Below are 10,130 nucleotides of genomic sequence, written 5' to 3'. Positions count from 1 at the left end.
TAAAAAAAATTGAAGAAATAGTTTAAGCACTAAAATCACACTAAAATTTACCACAGATATCTTCAGACTTCAATTTTAACACCAAAAAAAAAAAATTATATATGCTTTTGACAAAGAAATGAAAAAAATTTTCAAAGGTAGATTTTAATTAACCTATTAACCGGCGTCGTTTAACATTAGCATTGGATTATATTGAACTTTCTTCTGTAGATTGGAGACAAATTTTATGCGGGCAGAGCTTTTTAAGAGAAAGAAGGGAAGAAAATGCTTTGTCTTAGGTTTCATTGTCGACTAAATCGAAAGCTCAATATCCTTAAGTTCATGGTCTCAGTTTCATTTCACAACGTAAGTCTCTCTCTTTCAATCTCTTAAAACATTGAAATACTTTTTTTGTTATTGTCACTAAAATCTGTTCACCTTTTTTTAATTGTTCATGGCTTATCATTTCTCTTTCGGTTCTTCACTGTACCCAAAATTTCCATCTTTAACACCCAAATCCAAAAACCCATTTTTCTCCACCACTTACCCTTCAATTTCTTGTCAAATTTATAGCTCTAAGAGTAATAGTTCTGACAGTGATGATAAAACCAAGAAAATCCAATTCCATTTTCTTGCTTTACCCATCACTCTAACTATAATTTCCTCTTCATTTCCACAAAAAAGTTCTCTTGCTGCAGTTAAGGTATCTGATAGAAAAAAGACTCAGAAAAAGACCCAAGAAGCATTGACCCCAGGGCAGCTAAAACAATGGTCGAAAAATCTTCCTATTGTAACAAGCAGGATTCCATATACCGAAATTTTGAGTTTAAAATTTGAGGGAAAACTTAAACATTTAATTAAGCCGCCCAGTGCTAGTTTGAAGCGAAGGGCGGAGCCAGTTTTAGTGGTTTTAGAGGATTCTAGAGTGTTAAGAACTGTTTTGCCTTCAATAGATAGTGATGGGAAGTTTTGGGATTCATGGGACGAGTTAAAGATTGAATCTTTGTGTGTTAATGCATATACACCTCCAATTAAGAGGCCTGAGGTGCCTGCTTCATCTTTGAGGTTTTTGTGGAGGGTGCCTGCATTTATGTCGTCATGGTTTAAGCCAAAGAAGGAGTCCAAAAGGGCTATGGAGATTAGGAGAGAAAGAGAGGAGTTTAAGAGGCAAAGAAAGGAGGAGTTGGCAAGGATGAGAGAAGAGAAAGGGATGATTGAAAGGGCGACAAAGGTGCAGAAAAAGAAGGAGGAGAGGAGAAAGAAGCAAGAGATTAGGAAGAGGAAGTATGTGGAGTCATTGCGTGAGGCTAGAAGGAATTCCAAGAGAATGGCAAAAATGTGGGCAAACTTGGCAAATGATTCAAATGTTGCAACTATGCTTGGATTGGTGTTTTTTGTGATATTTTATAGGACAGTGGTGCTTAGTTACAGAAAGCAGAGGAAGGATTATGAGGATAGGTTGAAGATTGAGCAGGCAGATGCAGAGGAGAGAAGGAAGATAAGGGAGTTGGAGAAGGAAATGGAAGGAATTGAGGGTGAGGACGATGAGGCTGAGCAAGTGGGACGTGAGCAGGATCCTTATTTGAAGATGGCTATGCAATTCATGAAGTCAGGGGCACGTGTTCGAAGGGCACATACTAAGAGATTGCCACAGTATTTGGATGCGGATGTGGACGTGAAGTTCTCAGATGTTGCAGGACTTGGCAAAATCCGACTTGAGCTCGAGGAAATAGTGAAGTTTTTCACACATGGGGAAATGTACCGAAGACGAGGAGTAAGAATACCAGGTCAAAAGTTTCTAAACCTGGATTAGATTATTTTAAAATTCCTTTTCTTTTGGTTTGAAATTGTGCAATGAAGTTATAATCAAAACCTACATGGAAGCATGTTGCTATGTCTTGTTTACGTTAGTCTTTGGCATGATAACTGACGAGTTGACTGCCTAGACATAAGAGCTTATTATTGGATGAATCAGCTTTTTCCTTTTTTTCTTCCTTTTGCTTTAAGATCACTACCAAATTCTAAACTCTGGTGAATTTAAGGAAAAACTTGTGGGAATGTAAAACTTATAGGGGCTGACTAAAACTGTGGTAAATCCCCTAATCATGTTTAGGAAACTCTAAATGAAGATAATAATGCAAAGTTCAAAGAACCATACCATTCTATCATATGATATCGGAATCATAAGTTTATTCAGTTCTATAAGGCAACTCTTGAAGTGGTTAATTATTCAGAGGACTGAATATCCGATGAATCTAATCTGTTGCATTATACTTACTGTTTTCTTGTTCACAAGAGGTACTTGTGTCTTTCTTTTTTCCTTTTTTGGTCACTGAGTGAAACTTTCTCCTATTTCTACCTTTTCTTGTGTTCTTTCCTATCTATGTGCTTTTTCTCATCGTTGATCCTTTTATCTCACAGTTAGATTATTGTTTTTTCACAAAGGCCAGTGTTCTCATTTTATATTCAGTTAGTCAATCATTTGAAATTAAATTTGCATTTCCTGCTTTCTGCCTCTAATCTGATCTTAGATGGAGTAATAAATTTGGTCTATATGTTATTTTGATATACATAGACATACATTCTTGCAAGGGAAATTAAGGAACTGCTTATAAAGTTTTTTATGTTACTGGTAACACATCCTTGCAAGCTGGTCATCCATTTTAGGGGAATACAATTCATAAAATGTTTCTGATGCCTTCCAATTTCTGGTTTCATTGAACTTTTTCCTTCTTATCCAGTTTCCGCGCTTGTTATGGCTGTATATGCCTAGTAAAACATGATAGCAATAAAAATTTATTTCTTTTTGCTTAGTAGTCATGCCATCCTTTTATAGTTTTGTTGGTATACCTTACTTATTTTGCTTTAGTTTACTTGTTATTTACTTTTTTAGCAATTTGCACCTGACTTATTTTAGGTTGTATTGGTTTCTTAATCAGGTGGAATACTTCTTTGTGGCCCCCCTGGGGTGGGGAAAACTTTACTAGCAAAAGCTGTTGCTGGTGAAGCAGGTGTAAACTTCTTCTCCATCTCTGCTTCTCAATTTGTAGAAATATATGTTGGGGTTGGTGCATCACGTGTCCGATCACTTTATCAGGAAGCCAGGGAAAATGTAAGTGTTGTATTTAGTTGTTTTATGTTCTCTTTTCCTTCTGCATGTATAAATTAAGTTACTTTTATATTGATAAAATTTATATGTCCAACTCCAATCTTGTTGGTGCTTTTAACATTATTGCATGATAATGGATTTATTAAAGTATCAGCTTTGATTTGCTTTTCTGGTTGCTGTTTCTGAACTACTTTTTTGACCTCCAGTACAACATGCCATCACTTTACTTTTTTTTGGCAGGCCCCGTCAGTCGTATTTATTGATGAGTTGGATGCTGTTGGAAGAGAGCGTGGTTTAATTAAGGGTTCTGGTGGACAAGAACGTGATGCAACCCTAAATCAGGTTTGTTGGGAGTTGGGACCTATTTTGCTTATACATATTTTACGTTTTTTCTTTTTTTTTTTTTTTGAATGTAAAATTGTTTCATTTCCTATTTTAATGTGTTACAAAAATATTTTCAATATTGTGGTGCTACAGCTTCTTGTATGCTTGGATGGTTTTGAAGGAAGAGGGAATGTTATCACTATTGCTTCCACAAATAGACCAGACATTCTAGATCCTGCACTTGTGAGACCTGGACGGTTTGACCGAAAAATCTTTATCCCCAAACCTGGGCTTATAGGTCGCATGGAAATTCTGCAGGTATCTACATGCAGACATAATTTTGCTTTAATGGTGTTACAGTGATTCTCATTATGAAGTGTTCCATTAAATTTTTAAAGTTAGTTGCTAGCTTTTATTTTTCTATACAATTCATTTCCTTGTTATAGGTTCATGCATGCAAGAAGCCAATGGCTGAGGATGTGGACTATATGGCTATTGCCGGTATGACTAGTGGAATGGTTGGTGCTGAGCTGGCTAACATAGTTGAGATTGCTGCTATTAATATGATCCGTGATGGAAGGACTGAGGTACTAACAACTTTAGTTGTGAACTATCTTATTCATTAATTGACACTGTTTTAGTTTACTGGAATTCATGAAGGGGTTATTGCTGATGAGAAATAGTTATTAGAAACAGAGAAGTGGAACTCAGAGAAACGAATTTTATAAAATTAAGAGGATTTTACAGTATATGAAATGAATGAAGTTGGAGATAATACTTCTTGGATGATAGTGCTAGGTATGAATGCCCTTAGCCTGTTGCCTCTTAGTGATGCTCTGACTTCCTGCTTTTGTACTGCTGCAGATTACAACTGATGATTTGCTCCAAGCGGCAGAAATAGAAGAAAGAGGTATGCTAGATAGGAAGGAGAGAAGCCATGAGTCATGGAAACAAGTGGCTATAAATGAAGCGGCAATGGCTGTTGTAGCTGTGAACTTCCCTGATTTAAAAAATATTGAATTTGTATGATCTTTACTTGCTTTGCCATTTCTTGCATACTTTTTAACTCAATATGCCCAGCTGTAATATGTGTTGCACCTCTTTCAATGCATTGTTTTGATATTGACATACAGTTTATAGCAGATCTGATTTCTTATGTAATGTGAATTACTGTACATAGTGACAGATTGAGAAAGTAATTAGATTATCTCCTTTTCTCTGTGTGTGTGTGTGTGTGTATGTTTGTGTTAATAAATGGGTCAAGTATATATTTGATTACCTTTTGATACTCTGGTTTTTGAGTCATTACTATACCTTGATTAGAAAACTACAATCTTCCATATGCCGTATCATTGCCTGACATGAAACCTCAGATGATTTGGCAACTAGTAAGAAACACTTTGAAAATCTGAGAGATGGTCTTGAAATTATATTTTACCATTCTAGATGATGACTCTTATTGTCATGATCATATTCAGACATAAAAGAGTCTCTGCAAGTGAGTTGGCAGCTAACTGGTTGTTAGAGCTTCTAAAGCATTTCAATATTATTGATATATGTTGTCTCTATGGTTTTTTTTTTTTTTTGGTATGTGTGTACAATGGGGAACAAATCTGAAATTCAAAGGGCATCCTAGAAGATTCCATTGAGAATCTGTCAACGTTGGTGCATTTTTTCGGGTTATAATATAGAGGGTATTGATGTAAAACTGAACCTAGATTTCAAAGTGGATCTGACTATCAAGTTTCCCTGATTGATTGCCACCTTAACATACGATTGCATTTTTGTTTGGCCAATAACATATGATTGCGTTAGTATGCAATGTCTGGAAGTATAATATTCATTAATTGTTGCTTTTGAGCAGGTCACAATTGCTCCTAGAGCAGGTAGGGAATTGGGTTATGTTCGGATGAAAATGGATTATAACAAATTTATGGAAGGAATGCTAAGGTATGCAACATTTATTCATGCTTATAAGCATCATTGTTAAGGACTATTAACTGCCAAGAATGTCGGCCAAGGTGAATAATAATAGTTTTATTATCACTAATTTTGGGACCATCCTCTGTATAATAAATTTTTATGATCAACTAATTAGTGGACTATCCTTTCAATTGCCTGTAATACTGTTTTCTTACCACTCTACTTTCCTGTGAATATTGCACTAAAAGTTATCTCCATTGTTTATTTTTCAACTGTTCACTTATATTTCCTAATGTCATGCAGTCGGCAATCTGTTCTTGATCACATAACTGTTCAATTAGCACCCCGTGCAGCTGATGAACTTTGGTTTGGTGAGGGTCAGGTGAGAAGTCTGTGTTTGACATACATTTACATTAATGTCTATTTACATGCCTGGAAGATGATAGGGTGCAGAGATAGTAATTGTGATATGGAAGTCATGTCCTGCATTATTGAGTCTCCTCAATGGTGCATTCTTATCAAGTGAATAGAAGCTTCAAAAATCGCAAATCTAACAATGTGCAAACTACTGTTTAAAATGGCAAGTCTAATTGATTAACCTTCTTATGTAATTAATAGCCTCCTGCAGTTTTTGGGTTTTCTAATAAACTCTTTATGAAGGTCGTTTTGGGCAGCAAAAGTGGGGAGTTCTTCAAACTTCAAAATTTGTGGTTTTTGGAGTAAGCTAATAATTATGAGATTGAGGAAGTTGTTTTTTCGGTTTATTTCTCATGTGTTTATGAATTTTTGGTATACTGGTTATGGTTGATGGTTTTTGTTAATTTATTTCCACAATAAGTCAAGGTTGCTCCTATGGTCATTAAATGCTTTGTTTGAGTGCGTGTTGGTGTTGCATATGTTCGCTTCATCATGAATGCTTATGGAGTGCAACAATATGTTGACCCTTATTACTATTATCATTTTATGGTGACTAAACCATAAAAGCTTTACAAGTAGGGCCCATAGGATAGTAATTGCTGATGTTGAGAAAATTTGAATTCAATTTTTAAGTGTGATTCAAGGATATGCATATAGGATAGTTATTGGGTGCCTTGATGCACAATATGTTAGTTTGAAGCTTGGTTTGGCAATATTAATTTTATATCATATTTTTTCTTTCTTTTGTAAAAAATTTTATGAAAAGGCTGCATACTGTAGATCTATGTTTCTAGTTAGGAGCTAGATTTTTGGAAATTATAAGATTATATTTGATACCATATTCAGTATATTAACTTGATCCAATTGTAATATCCTTCATTATTGCAGTTAAGTACAATATGGGCTGAAACAGCAGACAATGCTAGGTCAGCAGCAAGGAGGTTTGTTCTTGGTGGCCTGTCAGAGAAACATCATGGCATATCTAACTTCTTTGTTGCAGATCGAATTAATGTAAGGATACATCCTTATTGCTTTCACTTGTTTCTTATAAAGGAAAATTTTGGCAATGTTTTGGCATATGGCTAAGTATGCATTCTTAATTGCTTTCTACTTTTTTCTTTGAGAAGGTATTTTTGGTACTTTCTGGTGTACAGCCTCCTTCCTGTTGTCGTAATTTTTCTAAAGTCAAAGCAGGCAACCTTTATTGAATTCCTTATTTTACTTCAAAAAATTTATCTGAAGCATCTTTATTGTAAATTGAGTTTTGAGAAGTGCAAGGTTAAGATAAATTATGCCAAAGTCTCCTGTGGCTGCTATTCAAGCTCAGTTGAAATTCATGAAATGGCACATACAATTGGAAATTTTGGAAACTGCTTCTCTTCTCTGTACTTGTTATCTAATGTAGACTAAATTGTTGAATATCAGGAAATAGATTCGGAGGCATTGCGGATTGTGCACATGTGTTATGAGCGAGCAAAAGAGGTATTTTAATGCTTGTACAAGTAGCACTTATTAGTTACTGATTTTAATATCCGATCTATGTGATCCATTATTTATTTTTTTTATATCAGATCTTACAGCAGAATCAAAAGTTCATGGATGCTGTGGTCAATGCGCTTTCTGAGAAAAAAAGTTTGACAAAACAGGAATTCTTTGATCTTGTTGAATTGCATGCCTCAATTAAGCCAATGCCACCCAGTCTACTTGACATTAGGGTTGCCAAGCGAGCTCAGTTCGAAGAAATGATGATGCACCAGAAAGTGAAGATTGCTGGTAGCAGTTCATAAACAAAGAGCCATCTGTCAGGCAATCTGTTTGAGACATGCAGGTAGCCTGTAGGCAGAAAAGGATTGTACAATGGTTGCAGTGGGGGCAACTGTACGCACTGAAATCCTAAAAACAGTTTTGCATGTTATGTACCTACTACAGTTTAAGAAAATTTTATCTCCACTGAAATTAAATTAGTATGGCAGTTCAAATTTTACACATTAAAAGAATTAGAGTTCACAGTTTGAGTCATAGTATTACATAAAATATTTTATTTATATCGTATTTTATATAAAAATCGTATTATAATTTGTATTGATATGAAAATATAAAATATAAAATATTTATTTTATTTAATATATTGATGATTATTTAAAAATTTGAAGTTGTATTATTTTTATGTTTTTTATATATATTATTTTTATATCGTATTATTGTGTTATATTTTTATCATATTAAAAAATTACTATTACATATTATATGGTGACAACTAATTTCAAAGTCGAGCCCGTCAGTTAACAGGTCAGATAATTCAACCGACATCAATCTTCAAAATAACCGCAATAACGCACGTTACCACGTAACTGTCCGCAACTCCGGTCCTGTCTCTCACGTTCTTCAAACCCAGCCCGCTAACCTCACACTTCAAAGTTCAATCAACTTCTATTTCTATTCGAATTCTTCCTTCAAATTCTTTTCTGAGTTCCCTCATATCTCTTTTCTTACTACTATCATTTACTACTTTGAGATCTGAACTTAATTTCTAATACAAAAAAGTTAACAACTCAGAAATGGAACCTTTAAGGGGTTTTATCTTTTGCACTTGTTTTCTCGTTCTAGTTGCCATGAATGACTCAGTTGAAGCTTCCAAGCATTTCAAAGTAGGTGATCATCTAGGTTGGCAGCAGCCTAGCGCTAATAACACTGCGGTCTATACCCAGTGGGCAACGAGTAAAAGGTTTCATGTCGGGGACTCTCTTTGTGAGTTTCTTTATATACCTTTTGCTGGGTTACACCTATCACTATCAATATCACTTACAATTTTTCAAGAATTTATTAATCAAATTCTCACTGTTGTTGGCTTTAGGTCAGATTAAGTTACTTTTAAATTTTCAGGCCCTTTACTGTCAGGTTTCTGATATTTAGCTATCATGTTTTTTTTTTTTTTTTGGGTGAAGCTTTTGAGTATCAGAATGATTCAGTCCTTGTGGTGGAGAAATGGGATTACTATCATTGCAACACAAACAAACCCATCTCTTCCTTTAACGATGGAATGACTGTTATCAATCTTGATAGGCCTGGGCTCTTCTACTTCATCAGCGGAGCCCCTGATCACTGCAAGAAGGATCAGAAATTGCTCATCCGGGTGATGGGTTTGCACCAAAGAGCAGAATCTCCACCTCAGGTTGGCCTCGCACCAGGGCCACATCCTAGTTCAGGATTAGTAGTTACAGTGTCACTTTGTTCAGTCTTTATTACTCTAATTGTCACAGTTGTAACTTTCGTCTGATATCCACCATAACCTATTTCTTTGCTTTGTTTCAATCTTTTTCTTTCTTCAGTGACAGATTCCAACCGTTGGAATTCTGTACCTCATTAGTATTTAGCTATACATTTAATTAAACTTTTTGTTGGATTTTTCAGATGATGTGCTATTGCTTATGCATTGGAATTCAGTGTTTAACAAGTCTCCTTCATATTGATTTGTCGAAGGTTCACTTTTACAGCCAAAAACAGAAAAAGAAAAATCTGATTTTGTAATCAATGCTATATTGTGGGAGTTTTGAAACATTAGGATATCAAGACTCTTATTCTAGGACTTTGGTTATTTGAAGGTCCTTAAGGTCCGAAAATAAATTCTCTTGTGGAGTGTGTGTATATGATGATACATAGTATAATAATTTATGACAATTGCCACTAAATGAACTCAACCTTAAGTGATCATATGAAATTATGAACTGTGAAAACTTGCGCGTGTATCGGAATTCATGTGTGAAACTGGTGGTAAAGAAAGAGAAAAGATGGTGTTATTTACTTGGTAGTTCTCTCTTAGCACGGCGAGATGCAATATGGAGATTCCAAATCCGTCTTACCGGCGGAGAAGATTGGTAAAATTGAAAAACAAGCATGAATGAGGATATGATATTATGCTATGAAAAACTAGTTTGTAAATTTAAATGCTAAGCATTTATGGAGTTAATAATTTTAGACAAAGACACGATATCAAAAAAATAAGAAAATAATATAATTTAAAATTTTAACAAAAATTATATATAATTTTAATAAAAAATATTTATATTTAATATATTAATATAAATTATAATACGATAATTTTCATATTTTATATTTATTTAACATGAAACAAACATGCCACAAATTGTAATGTCTAAGCATATGAACAACCAAAGCATAAACCCACGAAAAAAGGAAATCGACTTAGTCGTCCACATCAACGACTTAGATTAATTTCAAACATCAGGACTGTCGTAAAAATCCTACACTAGATATCAGAACCCATTTTCTACTATAAAATCTTTATCCCTGCATTCAATCGCCGGAGATTCCCAAGCTGACATTTTTTGTTGTGACTCTTTTGTCCTCCTTATCCTCA

General features: G+C 34.6%; 2 protein-coding genes across 3 annotated transcripts; both read left to right on the top strand.

Annotated features, from left to right (window-relative positions):
- The first annotated feature begins 271 nt into the window (after positions 1 to 271).
- EMB2083 (AAA-type ATPase family protein) lies at positions 272 to 7,759 on the top strand. 2 transcript variants are annotated; one of them, XM_022859281.2, is made up of 11 exons: positions 272 to 1,766; positions 2,919 to 3,091; positions 3,329 to 3,430; positions 3,566 to 3,730; positions 3,859 to 3,999; positions 4,277 to 4,435; positions 5,277 to 5,362; positions 5,639 to 5,717; positions 6,641 to 6,763; positions 7,178 to 7,234; positions 7,324 to 7,759. In XM_022859281.2, exons 1-11 carry the CDS (start codon positions 434 to 436, stop codon positions 7,537 to 7,539), a joined length of 2,634 nt encoding a protein of 877 aa, XP_022715016.1. In that variant the 5' UTR covers positions 272 to 433; the 3' UTR covers positions 7,540 to 7,759. The 2 variants fall into 2 exon arrangements, 1 of the variants encoding a protein (XP_022715016.1); XR_016333968.1 differs by lacking the exons at positions 6,641 to 6,763; positions 7,178 to 7,234; positions 7,324 to 7,759 and adding an exon at positions 5,996 to 6,049 and having other exon boundaries at positions 5,639 to 5,915.
- A 259-nt stretch (positions 7,760 to 8,018) lies between these two features.
- Positions 8,019 to 9,306, top strand: LOC111318587 (early nodulin-like protein 7). The gene is made up of 2 exons (XM_022921454.2): positions 8,019 to 8,500; positions 8,698 to 9,306. Exons 1-2 carry the CDS (start codon positions 8,311 to 8,313, stop codon positions 9,027 to 9,029), a joined length of 522 nt encoding a protein of 173 aa, XP_022777189.1. The 5' UTR covers positions 8,019 to 8,310; the 3' UTR covers positions 9,030 to 9,306.
- The last annotated feature ends 824 nt before the right edge of the window (positions 9,307 to 10,130 follow it).

The sequence above is a fragment of the Durio zibethinus genome, chromosome 26 (genome assembly GCF_047325235.1).
Source record: "Durio zibethinus cultivar Kanyao isolate XHJ-2024 chromosome 26, ASM4732523v1, whole genome shotgun sequence".
NCBI classification, from domain to species: domain Eukaryota; kingdom Viridiplantae; phylum Streptophyta; class Magnoliopsida; order Malvales; family Malvaceae; genus Durio; species Durio zibethinus.
Note: the sequence above shows the minus strand (reverse complement) of the source record. Positions and strands in the feature narration are given on the sequence as shown.